The sequence below is a fragment of the Canis lupus genome, chromosome 25 (assembly GCF_048164855.1).
Source record: "Canis lupus baileyi chromosome 25, mCanLup2.hap1, whole genome shotgun sequence".
Lineage (NCBI taxonomy): Eukaryota > Metazoa > Chordata > Mammalia > Carnivora > Canidae > Canis > Canis lupus.
This window is the reverse complement of record NC_132862.1, coordinates 11,754,096-11,774,246: the sequence shown is the minus strand read 5'-3', so window position 1 is coordinate 11,774,246 and position 20,151 is coordinate 11,754,096. Positions and strand designations below refer to the sequence as shown.

Below are 20,151 nucleotides of genomic sequence, written 5' to 3'. Positions count from 1 at the left end.
ATGAGAATGTGGTTTTAGGAAATTAAGAATTTCACAAATAAGAAACAGAACATAAACACTTACACAAGACAGCACTGACTCAAAGACAGAACACAGAGAAATGATTGTACCATCCCCATATTAGAAGACTACTAGTTTTAAAAAAATGTATTGGACTCAGCGTAATGAAAATAAAATTGGATTTTAGAGATCCAAAATCTCCTACAGATTAAAGTATTTCTCAAGTCAAAGTTCTTTGGCACACAACAATTTAAGGCTTATTCTTAGTCAAAACACCATAGACTTTGGTAACCAATGGAAGAAATAGAACCAATGAAAGACATTCCAGGTGACTCAGGATAAATTTGGGTTGAAGTGCTAGTTAATTTGAGACTGAAGTTCACCAGTTACTCACCAGTCATTCAGTTAAGTGCAAGGATTATACTAAGTTTTAGAGATATAATGGTGAACAAGCTACAATCTCTGACCATTAGTTCACTCTCTGGTAGTTTTGTAAAAGAACAGGAAGTAGGACTGCCACTGATATTTCACTGCCTGTTTCCCATGTCCCAAATGAGGATGTTTCCCCCTTTCTCCTACTTGTATTTGGAGGAAAGGGCGGCGAAGGAGGTGGAGAAGATGAAGAAACAAAGAAGAACACAGATCTATATATGAAACATATCGAATTACAATTATTTATCTCTTTCCCTATAAAACTTTAAACTCCTTAAAAAGAGAAGATGAAACATATTCACCATCTCCCTGTTCCTAGCACCTAAATCCAGATTTGCTATCTTAGAACTAAACTAAATCATAGGGCAGCCCAGGTGGCTCAGCAGTTTAGCACCACCTTCAGCCTAGGGTGTGATGCTGGAGTCCTGGGATCGAATCCCACGTCCACTCCCTGCATGGAGCCTGCTTCTCCCTCTGCCTGTGTCTCTGCCTCTCTCTCTCTCCCTGTGTCTCTCATGAATAAATAAATAAAATCTTAAAAAAAAAAAAAAAACTAAATCATAATCACTGTGCTAGGGCCACTGCTTTCTTTTTCTACTATAAGCCAATATCAAGAATAAATGTAGATTAAAACAATTAGATCAATCCTTCCAGTTTTTCTTATCGTAAAAATAAGCTTATATATACATTAATTGTAGGTGTTTAAAAAGCTGTAAAGTAATATACATGTTCTTTAAGGAAAAACATGTAGTTCCATAAAGCTTCCTTTCATCACTATCACTAAATCTCCCTCCTTCATCTTGATCTGTATACTTATTCTATATTTAAATAATCAGACTTATTCTATATTTAAATAATCATCCAGAGGTAACCACCAGCATGAATTTGGTGTAAATGAGTTCACACTGTACACATCATTCTGCTTTGACTTTGTATTTCTGAGCTCTCTCCCTATTAAACACATCAAAAGGCAGCACGGGCATAAGGGACTCTGAAGCCAGGCAACTGAGATTCAAATCCTAGCTTTCAATCTCCACTCTGCCATTTACCACCTTTGAAAGAGAGTAGGCCTTTTGCCTCAGTGCTTCAGTATTCCCATATATAAAATGGAGATAATAACTGTACCTATTTCTGAATTCTTATGAGGACTAAAATAATGTTTATAAATGCTTAAAACAATTCCTAAGCATAGACAATGTATTTTTTCCCTTGAAGTATAAAAAAAGTCACCAATAATAATAATCTAAACATAGATTTGGTAATTCTCTGTTATATAACAATTTTTTATCTTATTTATCTATGATTCCTATGGACAGACATTTAGATTTTTTTTTTTTTCCAAACGAATATCCCTGTACAAATATCCCTGGGCAAATGTGCAAATTTCTCTAGACTTAATAATACTTTGAATAGTAATTTCAGGATACTAGGATATGTACCTTTTCAACTGTATAACACTTACCCGATCCTGAGCTAATGGGCGAAAATTGATGGCTCATAAGTTTTTAATTGCATTTCCCTGCAAATGAGACTAAGCATCTTTTCAGTTCATTAGCCATTCCAATTTCCTTTCCTCTGTTGTGAATTGCCTTAATATCCATTGTTCATTTTATTTGCATTTGTATCATCTGTCTTATTATTTTCCTCTTTATGTATTCTGGACATGAATCCACTGGATATTACAGACATTACACCTGTCTCCCAGTTGTGCCACTCACATTTTAGTTTGGTTTATGATTTATTTTATTAAACCTAAGTTTTTCTAAGGTAGTCCAGTCTTTTATCCTTGATGTCTTTATCTTAGATGGTCCATTCTTGACTTGTTAAAGAATGCCTCAAACATCCTAAAAACACATAATTCTTCTATAATTTCCTCTTTATTAAACAGTTGTTCATGCTTAGTGTAAAGTTCAAATGGAACTGCTTTCTGTTTATAGTATGAAGTAGAGATCCCCATACAGAAAACCAATTCAACAGTTTCTTACTTTCTCTGCTGTAGAAAATGTCATCTCTAGGTCTTGGCAACTTCTCAAATATATATGGATCCATTTCTGAACTCTCTATTCTGTTATATTAATCTGTCTTTTCCTGCATTAGAACTATACTACTTTAAACACTATAAATTTATATTTTACTTTTTTATTGAGATACAATTTACATGAAGTGTACAGTCTGATTATTTAAATATAGAATAAGTATACAGATCAAGATACTATCATTTCTCATGCTCCAGAATGCTCCCTCCCAATCAGACCATGATTCCAAAATAACTACTATTCTGATCTCTAACACCAGAGATTAATTCTAGTTGTCTTTGAACTTCCCATAGATGAAATCATATATGTAATATCTTCTCATTTCTTTTGCTCAACATTAAGCCTGGGAGATTAATGCCATGTTGTGTATAGCAGTTTATTCTTTTGTAATGCGATGTAGTACTCCATTCTAAGTATTTTAAGTTTAAAATTAATCTTGCTAAACAATGGCACAAGCCCCTCCTCACTGTTCTTGTTCTTTCAGGACTGTCTTGGTTATTCTTGTGGCTTTACTTTTGCATACGAAGGTCATTTTCTACGAAAAAAAATCCTATTGGGATTTTTATCTAAAACTAGATATAATAAATCAGAGAAGTAATATCTTAGCAATAGTTATACTTACCATAAATATAGTAGATACTGCCTTTTATGTCTAATTTTATGTCCTTTGATAATACTTTGGGTACTTTGTAGTACAGGAGAAATTTTTTATTTTCTAATTGGCTATTGTCAGTTTGAATCTATTGGACCGTATATTCAATGACACTGAATTCTATTAATACAGTCTTGATTTTTAGAAAACTTTTGTAGGGATATGTTCATCTCATTTTTCCTCTTTTCCAATCCTTTCAGATTTTAGTTTTTTCTTTTTTCTTATTAGTAAAGACATATTTGTCTGATTCTTGACTTTAATTGGAATGTTTCTAAAGTTTCACCATTAAGCATAATCTTGTTGTTTGAAAGACAATTTGAAAGATAGCCTTTACTGAAAGAAAAAAGTTCACTTGTCATGGTTTGAAGGGTATTTTTTCAAAACATTAATAGGCATTGAGTTTTATCATAAACTTTTACTAAATCTTTTAAGATTATTCCCTTAAATTATAAGTTACATTGATATAATTTTCAAATATTGAGTTATCCTTATATTCTCATATTAAGTAAAATTTTTATGTCTCTGTTCATACATAAGATAGAATATATTTTCTCTTCTATATTCTTTCCAGTTTAGGTAGCCAGACTACACTTGTCTGATAAGTAGCAAGGTAGCTTTCCCTCTTTTTTTCATTATCTGAATCATTTTGTATAAAAATAGAATTATCTGTTCCCCAAAAGTATATCTGAAATAGGATTATAAATATCACAATTAAAACTATTCCTCTGATACCACTTCACACAGTGAGGATGGGTAAAATAAAAAAGCAAATAATGAAAGTATTGGTGAGGGTATAGAAAATCAGAAACCTTTTATACTGCTGGTGGGAAAGTAAAATGGCACAGCCACTTTGGAAAACAGTATGGCAGTTCCTCAAAAGGTTGAACACAGTTATCATATGACCTAGCAATTTCACTCCTAGATATATATTCAAGAAAATGAAAATGTATGCCCATATAAAAAATTGGTACATAAATGCTGATAGCAGCTATTCCTTTTTTAAAAGATTTTATTTATTTATTCATGACAGACACAGAAAGAGAGGCAGAGACACAGGCACAGGGAGAAGCAGGCTCCCTGCCAGGAGCCCAATGAGGAAGTCGATCCTGGGACCCTGGGATCAGGCCCTGAGCCAAAGGCAGACATTCAACCGCTGAGCCACCCAGGCATCCCAGCAGCTATTCTTAATAGGCAAAAAATGCAGAACAATCCGAACATCCATCAGCTGATGAAAGGATAACCAAAATATATTATATGGATAAATGAAATATTATTTGGCCGTAGAAGGGATAAAGTGCACTGATATATGCTAGAATATGGTTAAACCTTAAAAATATTATAAGTGAAAAAAGTGAGTTGCAAAAGGCCACATACTGAATGACTCCATTTACATGAAATGTCTAAAATAGGCAAAGTGACAGAAACAGAATAAATCAGTGGCTGCCTATGGCTGGAGAGTTTGAAAAGAACTGAGATCTACTGCTAACAGGTACAGCAGTTTCTTTTTGGGGTGTGAAAGTATTCTAAATAACTGCCTGCACAGCTCTCCAAATACTAAAAACAACTGTACTGTACATTTTAAATGGATACATGATAGGATTTGTGAATTGTAACATAATAAAATAAAAATAAAATAGTAACTTTATTATTTTTATTATTATTATTATTTTTAAACAGGCTCCCTGTGTAGAGCCCAAGTAGGGCCTACACTCATGACCCTAAGACCAAGGCTTGAGCTGAGATCAAGAGAGTTGAATGGTTAACTGACTGAGCTACCCAGGTGCCCCTAAGGTTATTTTTAAAAACCTGTTTTTTAGTAGAAACTTGTAGAAATTTACTACTTCAATTTCCTTAATGGTATTTAAATTTCTTTAGATTTTCTTTCTCTTTACAATTCTGGAATGGTTTTTCCTAGAAAACTTATATATATGTATATTATGTATGTATAATATATACATATCAATTAATAATGATTTCTTGTGATTTTTAAAATTATAATTGTGTTTGGGGGCACCTGGGTGGCTCAGTTGATTATGCATCTGCCTCCTCTCAGGTCATGATCAAAGGGTATGATCTCAGGGTCCTGGATCTAGCAGCATCCAACTCCCTGCTCAGCCGGCAGTGATGTCTGCTTTTCCCTTTCCCTCTGCCTCCTCTCCACTGCTCATGCTCATGCTGTCTCTCTCTCTCTCTCAAATAAACAAATAAAATATTTTAAAAATAAATAAAATTATAATTGTGTTTGTAGTTATATCTCATTTAAAATTTTATTATTTGCATCATCTGTTTTTTGATAAGTATGTCCAGAACTTAACTAAAAAGAGCCAGCTCTGATTTAAATAAACATTACTGTTGTTTTTATTGTTGATTATTTTCTATTTCACCAAATTCTATTTTTTTTATTTGTTCCCTTCTTTCTCAGCTTTTACATTCTCCTTTTGTAGTTTTTGAGTTGAGTATTTGGCTCATTTACTTTCTTTCAACCTAATACATGCATTTAAGATTATACATTCACCCCTAGGCACCACTTTTCCTGTATCCTTTAAGTTCTGATACAATGCTTTTGTTATGATTCAGTTCTAATTATTCTACAATTTCCATTTAAAAAAATTCTTGAAAATGTTTAGTCATTTTTTTCTTCAATAATGCTTCTCCACCATTCTCTGTATTCTCCATTCTGGAACTCCAAATCAGATCTACACTGGAGCTTTCAATCTACTGCTAGCTTAGTTTTTCTTTTATACTTTTCATCCCTTTTTCTTCCTGTGCAGTGTTCTGGAAGAGTTAAAAGTTTTATCTTGAAATTAACAACTTCTCTCTTCAGCTATGTCTAATCTTTTTTGCCCATTGTTATTTTATAACTAGCTATGTTTTTCCATTTCAATTAGTTACTTCATATATCTCTACATATTTATTGCTTCTTGACTGTTCTTGTTCAATTCTAATGCAATAAACTCTGAATAAGAAAAAGGGATATATTTTAAGCTAATACACTTTTACGTGAAATGTTCTTTGAATATTCTCCACTATAAAACTCTTCTTTAATGTATAAAAAAAACCCCACTTCTTAAAAGTTCTTTTGACTGCTATTCTACCAAATGTACCCCTGCTGTGCCTACTTGTAACAAGGCATAGAAAGAACAAGTTCTATTATTCCCATTTTAGAATTAGAGAAATTGAAACACAATACAGTTCTTTTTAAAATACTTTCTCAACTTTTTTTTTGAAAAATATCAAAACCACAGAAAAGTTGAAAGTGTAATGTATACCCTGTATACCCTTCACCTAGATTCAAAATTGTTAACATTTACCACATTTAGTTTCTCTCTACATACACATATATACACCACACCCAAATACCCACACTTTTTTCCTGAACCCATCATATTTCACTTAAAATTTTTTCAGCATTTATCTCTGAAAGAATAAAAAATAAGGATATCCTTAATATACCATATCACTATCACAGAAAAGAAACAATGAAACTGAACAGTCTCTTACATGGATGTGCAGAAGTAAATTCAAAATAAGTCATCTAAATGTTCTTTAGTTTGGCTTGTCTAATTGGACCTGAACTGGTTTCTCTGGTGACTATTTAAAAGTGACACTTATTCTGTTATTTTCTTCCTTCCAGTAATTATAAAATTAGATTTCATTTACTATTTCCTCAGACAGGTATTCTTAAATCCAAACATTTCTAAAAATAAAGCAATAGTCTTCTTTTTTTTATTTATTTATTATTTATGATAGTCACAGAGAGAGAGAGAGGCAGAGACATAGGCAGAGGGAGAAGCAGGCTCCATGCACCAGGAGCCTGACGTGGGATTCGATCCCGGGTCTCCAGGATCGCGCCCTGTGCCAAAGGCAGGCGCCAAACCGCTGCGCCACCCAGGGATCCCAAAGCAATAGTCTTCTAAGATATATTTTTTTCTTCTAAGATATTTAAACCTCAAAAATCAAGTACACTGAATTTCCAGTTTTCTAACACTACACAGTCTTAAAGTGAAGCCAACTAGTTAACTTTCTCAAAACTATACCTTCTATTTTAATGTCCCATGAAGAAATTTATTTTTTTTTATTTTTTTTTCCAAGAAGAAATTTATATTGCACTATACAATTATAATTTCACTATCCCAGTTTTAAAGGGAAAAAAACTGTTGTTCTTAAGTAAATATATTTATACTATATTCATGAACAACTAATTTTTCTATCAACTACATGAAAAACTATTTTTAATGGATATAATTTAATCTCAGTGACTGATGTTAGAACTAAAAAATACTAAAAACAATAAATCCTATTCTTGTTCTCCATGATCATACAAATTAGCTTAAGAGTTTCAAAACAAAGAAATAGTGATGCCACCTACAGCTAATATTTAAAGGCTAAAAGGCTAAACTGTGTCACACAGATGAAAATTAGATCCGTAATCACAGAAATGTTCCATCTACAATCAAGTAATAGTTAATAAGAGTGTTTACCAGGGCATTGTTCTAAGTAAATTCCAGAAGTTAATTCAATCCTCAGAGCAATCTCATTTTTCCATTGAATAAACAGAGGTCACAGAGAGATGCTAGCATAAAAGGAATTATGTAAGGGACAGGACTTGATCTCAACCTTACAGAAAAGTAGAATTTAAAAAAATATTAATAATAAAAGAAAGAAAAAAAGCCACTTTAAAAAAAATGGCAAAGCATAAGCACCAAAGCATAAATATAACAAGTACAGAAGTAAGACCAAAAGAGAAGAAATTAAGGCTGGATAAATAGGATAGGATTGGAGTAGGAAAGGCCTTAAGTACCCAGCAAATGGATGAAAATTCTGTAGAACAGTTTGAATGGAGCACCACTACAGGCTCTTTACATGTTAAAAGTGCCCTTTTAGAGGGATAACCTGATAACAATACAGAATAAATGAGAGAGAAACAAGAAGCAAATAATTCTGTCCAATTCTACTATGCCAGTTTAATAAACTGGTACTTGTGGAAGCAGACACTCACAATGGACTAACTGTGCCACCTATATCACTTTAATAAGTCCATATATTATGAACAAGGAAGTGGTAAATAAAACTGTAACACACCCTCAATTATTTTCTAAATATACCTACAATGAAGTTAAAAGGTACACTGAAAACTGTATCAGTAAGAAGTCCTAGTCAACTAATTTAAATTATTATTTTGCTGTTTGATACTACACCAAAAGAATTTGGCAAAATTTAGCATAAGCATAAGTTTTACAGTGTTAAGTATTTACTTCATATAAAAACAACATCACAAATAAAGGAATTTTCAAAATAATCCAACACACAGCTTCCTTAAATTACTTTAGAAGTACTATACTATTTACCAAAAGGTAACAGACATAATTATTTTATAAACAGCTATTATGTTATACTCATTCATATACCCATTAAGAACTAGGTATTTATCATCCATACAATAAATTCCATAATTTACACCAAATTTACAAACTGAAGTTATCTCAACTTTCTTCTTTGTAATTAAATTCTTTCTAGAGAGAAGAAATGTGAGAAAAAAAAAATCTAAAGTTTGTGAAAACTAGATTACTCACCAGTAACTTGAGTTATCCTATTGGGTCTTTTCCCTCACAGATCCACCTCTCTTGCCCTTCTGTCCAGCATGAGAATCTTCCTGATGGACATCCACTGGAACTGAGGGGGCATGCAGTACAGACGTATATGTAAGAAAGTTGGGGGGAGGGGATTTGGGAGATGCTAGAGACATGCTTCAGTACACTTGCTTACCTTCCTGAAATTGGAAATTTCAACGGTTCCTTGGTCCTCGAGGCATTCACAATAACTTCAAAGAATGTGGATCTGTGGAGATTACCCAATAGGAGAACTCCAGTTACTGGTAAGTGATCCAGCCTTTTCTTCTCTATCAGAATAAGAAGATTAATTTTATTTGAGATTATTAATACATGTAGAACTACAGGGGAAAGGGGTGTAAATTCACCAGATAACTGTATATGCATGCCCCAAAGTATACACAGAAACAATTTGCTAACTAAAATGTCAGCAGAAACTTCTGGCACTATCAAAAAGAGAAGGAAAAGAAAATAATGATTTGAATGGCTTCATTTCTAAATTCCCACTATAATGGCAAGTACATTTTAATATACAAAAATATCAGCTATCAGACTATTTCATTTTGCTGAAACAACACCATCACTTTTTAATATTATACAAGGATAATTAGTTGATCAAAATCTGCCATTTCTTAACTAGCCAGTGTCATTAATATTCACCAAATCTGGTGTAGAAATCACAGTAAACTAACAATCTATAAGAATTCAGATAAAAAGCATGAATACAATTCCCTTTTATCACTCAATAACTCTTTTTTAAAAAAGATTTTAGTTGAGAGAGACAAAGAGAGCACAAACAGGGAGAGGGGCAGAGGGAGAGAGAAAGGGACAAGGAGACTCCCTGCTGACCAGGAAGCCAGATGTGGGGCTCCATCCCAGGGCCCTGGGATCATGAACTGAGCTAAAGGCAGACTTTTTACTGACTGAGCCACCCAGGTGCCCCAATTAGTCTTTAAAATAGCCATTTGTCACCTATAAGAAACCAAGCACACACACATATAAAAGTATGCCAGGCCACTAATAAAGAATAATGATTTTAATTTAAATACTTGTACAAAGTAGTACAGTCACAGTTTTAACTGTTATGCTTTTTAAATAATTGTCTAAAAAATGGTCCTGTCATTAAAAACAAAACAAAAAAAAACCCTGACTTCTAACAAAAGGAAAAAAACGGTCTCCTCAAAAGAAATATCCTATTACCCTTAGCTCCACACATATTAATCAGGTACATGTTCACTTTTAATGTACTACAGCAATGATGACTTCAAACTCTAGTTCCTGTTGAAGATACAGGTATGTTTCAGTAATACTCCTCTCTCTTACCATTATGCTGGCAAATAATCAACTACCACTTTTAAGAAACAAGGTTTTTATGGTTCTTAATTCCATGGAAAAAATCAAAGATAATGTATAGCTTTCCCTTTGTTCTAAAGATTTATTTACTTGAGAGAGTGCACAGCATGGATGGTCAGAGGAGGAGAGAGAGAAAGTCTTAGGCAGACTCTGCACTGAGTGCAGAACCTACCACAGGGCTCGATCTCACAACCCTAAATTCAGGATCTCAGCCAAAACCAAGATTCCGACGCTTAATAGACTTAATAGACTTAATAGACACCCAGGCACCCCAGCTCTTCCTTTGTTTTAAAAGTAAATAGGAGAAAATGGCGTATAAACTCATTACTTGGGACACCTGGGTGGTTCAGCGGTTGAGCGTCTGCCTTCGGCTCAGAGCATGATCCCGGAGTCCTGGGATCGAGTCCCGCATCGGATCTCTGCATGGAACCTGCTTCTTCCTCTGCCTGTGTCTCTGCCTTTCTTCTGTGTCTCTCATGAATAAATAAAATCTTTTAAAAAAATAAACTCCTCACTCAACAAAAACAAATTAAAAATGTAATTCTAATGAAAATCTTACATTTCATTCTTGCCACATTTCTGTTTAGTAAAGGTTGACAGCAAACGTCCAAGATTTTTGCTAGATTCCTACTTAATTTGAAGATATAAATTGTCTTGGAAAAAGTATATGCTTTTCAAACTAAATCGGAGTTTTAAAAAAATAGTAATTATTGCCTTTGTTTTCAAATGACCCAGTCATACAAACAGGGGCACTATACAGACCTCCATTTCTAACTATAATACAGAGATTAATACCAAAAGGATCTCTTAGTTAACTTTTCTAGATTCCTGATTAACTTCTATTACCTGAAGAATGAGCAAGTAGCTGGCACAAAGGTCCTACATGTTTGGATTGATAAAATAGATACGGGTGCAATAACTCAAATATTCTATCCTTTTGGTATTAAGCTAGAATAAAAAATGTCACTAGGAACTGAATAATTTCTGATTTTTATTTATAGTAAATGCAGTTTCCATTTAGACTCTGATTTAAAATAGAACCAACTGCATAAAGTAATTTAAGAAAATTAAAATCTCTTGAAAATATTTTAAAGTAACCAAAAGGGTCACCTAGAGACCAGCACACAATGCTGTTTGTAATCATGCCATAAGCTCAACTAAAATGGATTTTTATCAGAAAAGCTTAGAAAAGAAAGTCCAGAAATTAGAATGCTCTATTCAAAACTATCTTGTGGGAGCGCCTGGTTGGCTCAGTTGGTTAAACATCTGCCTTCAGCTCAGGTCATGATCCCAGGGTCCTGCTTAGCAGAGAGCCTGCTTCTCCCTATCCCTCTGCTGCTCCCCCTGCTTGTGTGTGTGCATACCCTCTCTCTCTCTGTCAGATAAATATTAAAAAAAAAAAAATTAAAAAAAAATTTGTCTAAGTTCTAAAAATTCAACACTCATCCACAAAAAGCTACTCCTTAGTAATTAAGTACCAAAATCAAGCTTTTTAGTAACAAAAATCTACTCCATAAAACGAACCTGAACCTGTGAAAAAACTGCTCAGAAAAAACTGTGGTAGTTAACTTTCACTTCCAATACTACCCACTGGTTCAGACATTATATTTTGGCTAAAAGCAATTTAAATCACAACTGATTTTCATGATTCCAGGAACTTCACTGTCTAAATCTTCATTTAAGATTTAAAATTCTAATGTAAGGTATTATGGTTGTAGCAGGTTGCTCAGGGTAAATCCTGGGCTTAGAATCCTATAACAGCACAATAAAACGCAGTATTATACACATAATCACACATATTTAAGTGACATCATTGATTGTTCATATGTAAACAAATATGGGGGATGTGTGTTTATATTTGAATTGAGTCCATTACAACTTATTATCCTTATAGTCCCATGATATACTACCCTTAAAGTCCCCAAATTATAAATACCATCTCATTTCCTAATTAAAATATTCCTTTCCCTCATTTTATCCACTACTTCCCACTACAGCAATCCATAGAGAAAAAAACAAAACCAGTACTATTTTCTCGTTAACATAAATTAACTTAAAATCAAGATGGCAAAAACTGTATTCACCAGTAAAATAAGGATAACAACAGAATCTAGTTCGCGGGGCAGTAATAGGAGTTAAGTTAATGTGAATAAAGATTTAGAAACAATGCCAAGAACCTAACTATACATCAAACTGTTGACATAACCACCCAGAAATGATTTTCAAATGATTTTACACAGCTTTACAGGGGATATAGTCTAAGGACTATAAGGACTACATAAAGAAACTCTAAACTTACAGATCTATTGTTTGTTATTAATTTTGGTACTATTATTTTGAAACCATATTCTTTATACTACAAGATAAAATAAGTTATGTTACTGATTAGGAATCACAATTTACAGCATAACAGCTATAAAAACATGTTAATAGGTGCCTGGGTGGCTCCTCTGGTTAAGCGTCTGCCTACAGCTCAAGGTCATGACCCCAGGGTCCTAGAATCAAGTCCCAAGTCGAGTTCCCTCCTCAGTGGGGAATCTGCTTCTGCTTCTCCCTTTCCCTCTGCCTCTCCCTCCTGCTTGTGTTCTCTCTCCCAAATAAGTAAAATCTTAAAGAACATGTTGATATTAAATTTGAATTTCAAGTACTACTATACACTTGTGATTAATTTTTAGAAATACATATAACTTAGAAATAGTTAACACCCCAGGCAGCAATTAGTAAGTAAATCACTATCTTTATCACACCAATATACAAATTATATATGCTAATACTACAAAATAAGGCATTATATTAGATTTACTCTACTAAAAAGGTTGCTCAACTTTAAAAGTTGCCAGAAACATTTATACAAATTGTTTTCCATGTTTCAATACCTGATTTTTATAAGCTAGAATTATACAACTATTGACAAATTTTAAAATGAAAGTATGAGAAAACCAGTATTTATTCATGTTCTTGACTGACATTTGATGGTAAAGATACTAATACTCAAATTGATTGGAAGCTAAAGAGGAAGGATGATAGCAGGTAAGATCTACCTCCCTAGAATCTGTTTTGGACAGAAAAAATTTCTTATTTATTTTATATTTTGAGTCTCCTCCATAAGCTTTCCTTCTGAGAAAGGATTCTGCAACAAAACAATAAAAAGTTTGCAACTTAAAAGGATGGTGCAGTGGACAACCTCTAAGATGGCCCACAATGATTTCATCTCCTCCAGGTATGCAAACCCTTCTGTAATCTCTTCCACCTGAGTATGAGCTGGATTTAGCGACTCAATTCTAAGGAACAGAATTTAGCAGATGTAACAGGGTACCGCTCCCAAAACTATGTTATAAAAAGATTGGCTTCTGTTTTGGGGCCTCTCACTCAGATGCCTTGCTTTGGAATAAACAAGCTGCTATACTGCGAGCAGCCCCATGGAGAAGAAGCTAATGTCACCAAGAAATTGATGTCTATGGCCAACAGCCAGAGTCCTGAGGCCTGCTGACAGCCATGGGAGTAACTTGGAAACAGGTGTTCTAAGGCTTGCTGACAATCACATGAGTGAGCTTAGAAACGGACCCTCTCTCAGTTGAGCCTGAGACCCTGAGCCAGAGATAAGCTGCTTCCAAATTTTCTACTCAAAAAAAAAAAAAAAAAGAAAAAAAAAAAAGAAAAGAAAAGAAAAAGAAAAAGAAAAAGAAAGGAAAGAAAAAGGATAAGATAATAAATGTTTATTCAGCCATTTTATTTTGGGGTAATTAGTTACACAAATAGGTAACTAATACAGAAAATTTTACAAAGTAATTAGTATTAAGCTAAAAGTGATAAATCAAATGCCAATTAGCTGTCTCAATGGGAGCTTATAGAAAAATAATACCTATAAGTTGATGGATGGGGTTCCAATTTTGATTTGGTTCTTGGTTTTTAGATCCAAAAATTCAACCTAAAGCTAAAGCAGATGTAATTCAGTGACAGAATTCTATCACCCAATTTCACCAAACTGATTAATAAATCAGAGCATTTCTTTCCCCGTTATCAACATATCCAGGCAGGGCCAAAGCATTAACAAAGACTTGCATAATAATGCACAGTCTAAGTGTGCAGCAGCCCTGGAACTGGTTGCTGTGTCTACAGGCTACTTTTTCTACTTGAATGATGTTAAGATCTAATTAATATAAAGAAAACTATGTTACCACAACCCCAGAATAAAGTACCACTCCAGTGACCATCAAGGAGCATCTCTCACTTCCTACCACCTCTTGTACTACGCTGAATATTGACCAATTGCCCAGGGCTATAATGCTGTGTGTTTTTTTACATCATTTTATGTTCTACTCATTCTTCCTAAGGATACCTTCCTAATCACATTAATTAATCTTTTTTTAAAAAGATTTATTTATTTACTCATTCATGAGAAACATAGAGAGACAGAGGCAGAGACACAGGCAGAGGGAGAAGTAGGCTCCTTGCAGGGAGCCCGATGTGGGACTTGATCCTGGATTCTGGGATCACACCCTGAGCCGAAGGCAGATGCTCAAACTCTGAGCCACCTAGGCGTTCCACATTAATTGAGCTTCAATAATATTTTGCTCTTTCTAATTTAACAGATACTGTAGGTCCCTTAATTAAGCACATTCTATAAACCAGATCTTAAAAAGGTATACTTCCACTGACAGTTAAAATCATCTATTCTTTATAGGTTCTAGTCCAAGAAAACATTTTCCTGATCCTAGTCCAAAATGTCAGGAGCATTATATGTAATACTTTATACACCAATTATAGTTAGCATCCAAGTTAACACACAAAAATAACAGCCAATGGTACTCTCAATGCCAACAATTATGTCATCCTGAAAATGAAGACTAACCTTTCTTTACTCTGTAATTATTTTTTTTCTCAACTTTTGATACTAAAATTAATCTGACTAGCTTCTAAGGGCTGCATTAGTTTTCAAATCAATTCTTATTAATTAATCTCTAAAATGTGTAAGTGTATTTTCTATGTGAAACGGATTTTTACAAAACAATGGCAAATTTTTTAACATAAATTCCAATACCGTCTGAGGTCAACAGTGATAGTTTTCAAACTACTGCCAATAACTTTGTTATTTAGCACTCATAAAATCTGAATCATGAATCACATCAAATCCAATATATCCACAGATGACTATTACTTTACAAACCAGACACAGTTTTATAAAAAGTGCTGTGATTTGCTTGGTTAATCAGAGTGCTATGATTCATTCCTTCTAAAAACAGAAGAGCCTCTTCAAACCATACATGCTCCCCTGCCCCCAATTATGCCATTACATTTACTTACCACTTGAAAAATCCATGATACCAAGACAGACCCAATTTTTTAAATTAAGTCTATTAATTTCTGTAGCTACAATCAAGAGCTACCTGTAAAAGTGCAGGCTTAATGACAGATTTTACTGAATTAGAGCATTCTTCTTTGAGAAATTTTACTCATCTCCTAACCTACCAATATTACTTTCTTTATTTAACCAATATATAGGACTACTGTTGCTTTCATGCAAAGTTTAGTACAAGCACTACGCAGGATCATTATCTTGTTATAACTTAAAATATAAATTTTCACACTGTTAAACATTTACACAGAACGCAAGGGAAAAATTAAGGTTCTATCTGGTCAAAGGCCATTCAACATGGCTCACCACATCCTCTCCTTCTGAAAAACCTTTCCTGTTTCTGTAACATTACACTCTCCTGGGTTTCCTTCTCCCTATTTCTCTTTCTCCTCCATTTCTTTCTTAGTCTTGGTGGGACGCAAAAAAAGTAGTTGGTTGTTTCTCAGGTTTCTGTCCTGGGTTCTCTTTTCTCATGCTCTGCAGTCTATTCTCTCCCTGATGATCTGTCTTACCTACTCCCATAGCCTCAACTCAATCATATATGCTGATGACTACACCAAGTATATATTTATAGTCCTGTTCTCCTTCATAATAAGTCCCACATATCCAACTGTCTCACAGATCTTATCTCTTAGATTTCCCTCAGATACCTGAAATTCAACGTACCTAAAAGTGAAATACTATCTTTCTCCAAAACTGTCCTCCTTATTTCCTACCTCAGTGAAAAGCACATTTATCAGCTGCTTACTTTAGCCAGAATCCTGGGATTTATCTGGGATTCTTCCCAAATTCCTACCTCCCCAAACCATATCCATCCATTATTCCATCCATCCATCCATCCAAGTCCTATAAATTTTCTCCTAAATATATCTAGAACCCAGTCATTTCTGTCTCCCATTGGGATTATCCTTGTTCAGGCCCTACTCTCTCTTCCAGAGACTATTGTCATGGGTTCTACTAAATGGTTTCTCTGCCTCTAGTTCAGAGTCAACAAACAAGTAAGCATGACATAAGACAAAATGGTATTGGTTGTGGCTTAAACGACACATTATACTGATGGCAAAAGGAAACATTTTTTAAACTGCTGAAAAAGTTGAATGTGAAGGTAACTTTGGTTAATACAAGTTCTTTTGTTCAAGTAAAATGGGCATGATAAAACATACTCCATCTAACACACAGGTTCATGATATAAAATACTATACAAATGTTCCTTAGAAAACAAGAAGTGGAAAACAGCTTAAAGCAGCAATCAGATAAAAGATAAAGAGCCTTTGCAGTTAAGCATTATCAGTACCTATGCAAGACACAGTGACAAGCACTGCGAATGTTTATTAATATTACTTACAGTTATCATCATTATTAAATAAAAACTATGCTAAGTTCCTTGCATCATTTATCACATTGAATCATCACCATAAAATCATATAGTTATATGGCTATAAATGGGAGGGTGGGGATTTAAGTTGAAATATGATTCCATGACAAATGGTACTGCTCTCCAGGAGATTATAGTCCTGGGAAGGAGAAAGAAACAGACACAAAATGATTTCAACACACTATGGAATTATAATCATCACATTTCTGCATAGAACGCTTCAAGAGTAATTGAAAGGACATTCATTTTGGCCAAGAGATAAAGAAATGTTTTTGAGATGGTATCTGAGCACTCATAAAAACTAAGAAAGAAACTGTGGAGGACAGGAGAGTGTGAGTTAGAAGAAACAGCGTAACTTACCAGATGACAAAAGAGGCCTAAAAAAGACTATGACCATGCTTTCTGACAACTCAATCCTGGAAACAGATTTAGTCTTTACCTATGGCAAACAGTAAAAAAATGCTGTTTTTAACTGTTCAACTCTTAAGTCTATTTACACTGCTTACCAGTATTACACTACCAAAGTGCTTTATGGATGGTAAAACTTCTACTGGCAAGCCCCCAAATGTTTATGTGACAAGCCGTATCAGGTTACTAGGAAACACATACATACACACGCACGCACACATGCACACACACACACACACACACACACACCCTTGCAGGCAAAAAGTAGGGTAGGAAAGAGAAGAGGGAGATAGGGGGACGTAGTGGGTAGGTAAAATTATTCCTGAAACAATTTCTGGAAATCTTTTAGCAGGAGACTTATTCTTATGCTCTGGTTTTGTTAGAGCATACCTGAACCCACACGCTTGACAAAAGAGACTGTTATACCCCTAATGGATATCTTGTATTATATCACCACTTGTGTACTTGATTGTTTTAACTAACATTTTTTGAGGACTTACTATATGCCAGGCACTGTGTCAAGTATAAGAATCATTTCATTTAATCCTTACAACCTTATAGATTAGGTAGGTGCTATTATCAGGTCCATTTTATAAACATTAAAACTGAGGCTCTAAAAGTTGATTAACTTTCACAATGTCACACAGCCAGGAAGTGCTGGGTGAGACCAATATTTAAACCTAAACAATGGGGCAGCTTGAGTATTTCAGCAGTTTGGCACCCCCTTTGGCCTAAGGCGTGATCCTGGAGACCGGGGATTGAGTCCCGCATTGGGCTCCCTGCAGGGAGCCTGCTTCTCCCTCTGCCTGTGTCTCTGCCTGTGTCTCTCATTAAATAAATAAATAAATAAATAAATAAATAAATAAATAAATAAATAAATAAATAAATAAATACCTAAACAATCAAGCTCGAGAGTCCACATTCTTTACTACTATAGTATATAACTGCATAGAACTCTGAAATATTCAAATATTTTTTTGCTTTCATTATACTGAATACACATAAAAATTTAAAACAAACATGCAGGTGAAAAAAATAAAACTAGATAAATTTTCCTGCATTAAGAACATGAATACACAATGAAGCCCTTCACAAGTAGAAGATGGCAAGATTACAATTAAAATGTCAATTACCAAGGAATAATCCAGAAAAATGCTATGTGATCAGAGACATTAAGCTTATGGAAAATTGGCAAAGAAGGAACACTAACCAAATGTGATAACCACATTGATACAGATAACGGAATAGCCTTATTAATTTTACCAAAAAGTATAATTTGATGACATTAGGAATTTAACATTTTTCATCTATAAATTATATTTCTCATTACTCATCTAATGAATGTATTATGCAGTTCTAGGTTTTACCAGCCTTGGTCTTTAAAAAAAAGAGCAAAGTGTCTGACAAGATGGGTGAGAAGAAAGGAAAGATCTAGGGAAGGAGGGAGGAAGAAAATGGTTTTCAAGAAAGTTTCAAATCTACCCATCACTACACTAAACTTATTATAAACTCTTGCCTTTGAAATGTGAAGCTAAGAAGTTCAATTAACAATTAGCTTAGCCTGTGCTGAACAGAAGACTGTAAGTGCTAGAAGGCTAAATGGATGGAACAGGGCAGTGGTTTTCAACAACAAAAAAAAGTTGATAGCAAAAACACCTTTCAAAAATAAAGAATTAAAGAGTTAAAAAAATTAAAAGAAATCCTAATCAATAAAGTGCATAAGGGCACAGATGATGTGGCTAGAGTGGAGTTGTGGGACAATGGAACCCCAGTTGCTCCTATTGGCAATGATGGGGACAATTTCATAAGACTTCAGGGCTACAATCAATACAATGAAAAACTTGTGGGTTCTTCTGAGGGAAGGCTAGCTCATTTCTACCCCCAAGAAAACTGATATTTGATTCTAACTGGCAAGCACATCTTCTCCTTACTCCTACAACTTGCTCTCTCACAGGTTTCCAAACTTAACCCCAAATTAGATATGTGGATGAAGGAATGTATCGCTGTGTATGGACAGCAGAAACAGGCATAAGAGGGAAGAAGTGTTAACAAAGGAAGCACTTTTGGACATAAGAATTCATGAGGGAAGTGTTGGCCAGAATGGAAGCACCATAAACAGAAACATCCACACTCACATGCCTTGTATACAAATGCACACCCACATACCCACATACATGCAACCTTGCCTACAAAAACACACGCACCCCCAAAAGAAGAAAGCCCTTTGGAAAAAGCAGTGCAAGTGGAATGAATACCTCAGAACCTTGCCTGTCTCACTACCTTATGCTAAAAAAAAAAAAAAACTAGAGTAGTGCTTCTCAAATTTTAATGTGCATATGAATAATCTAGGGATCCTATTAAAATGTAGGTTCTGAGTGGTAAATCCTTGCTGGGACCTAAGATTCTGCATTTCCCTTTTTTTTTTTTTTTTAAAGGTTTTATTTAAGTAATCTCTACATCTATCATGGGACTTGAACTCACAACCTTGAGATCAACAGTTGTGAGCTCCTCCAAATAAGCCAGCCAGGCACCTCCAGATTCTATGTTTCCAAAAGTTCCCAGGTGATGCCTATGCCTGTGGTCTTTGGACCACACTTCAATAGCAAGGGTCTACAAAACAGTATGCCCCCAAAGAGTTCTGTATTATCCAGAAAAAAACAAAACAAAACAAAACCCAGTCAAGTAAGATTAAGAACTGCTAAACTAAATAAGCTAAAACAAGTTCTACTGTAGACTTCTCAGAACTTTGACTTTATTAAACTCCAAGAAGATAGGATTCACAGTATTTTCCAAACTTGTTTAGCTTGTTTTCAAAGAGCATTCCCTAGGACTGGCATTTGTGAAGCATGGAGCACAGAAAGAACCAAGGCAAAGTGAGAGCTGTCTTGGGTCAGAGAACTCCCGATGTAGAAGTCTCCTCCTTTTCCCCA

The 20,151-nt window shown here is 34.4% G+C and overlaps 1 protein-coding gene across 3 annotated transcripts in view; it reads right to left on the bottom strand.

The window, feature by feature from the left end:
- YAF2 (YY1 associated factor 2) overlaps positions 1–20,151 on the bottom strand; it is a 69,984-nt gene that overhangs the window by 36,789 nt on the left and 13,044 nt on the right. Inside the window, exon 3 of one of the 3 annotated variants that reach the window (XM_072798327.1) lies at positions 8,887–8,958. The exons of 1 other annotated variant lie outside the window; for it this stretch is intronic. In XM_072798327.1, coding sequence (XP_072654428.1) covers positions 8,887–8,958 — 72 coding nt within the window. Of the gene's footprint in view, positions 1–8,886; positions 9,020–20,151 lie in introns of all 3 variants that reach the window. One more of the 3 variants, XM_072798328.1, reaches the window with a different exon arrangement.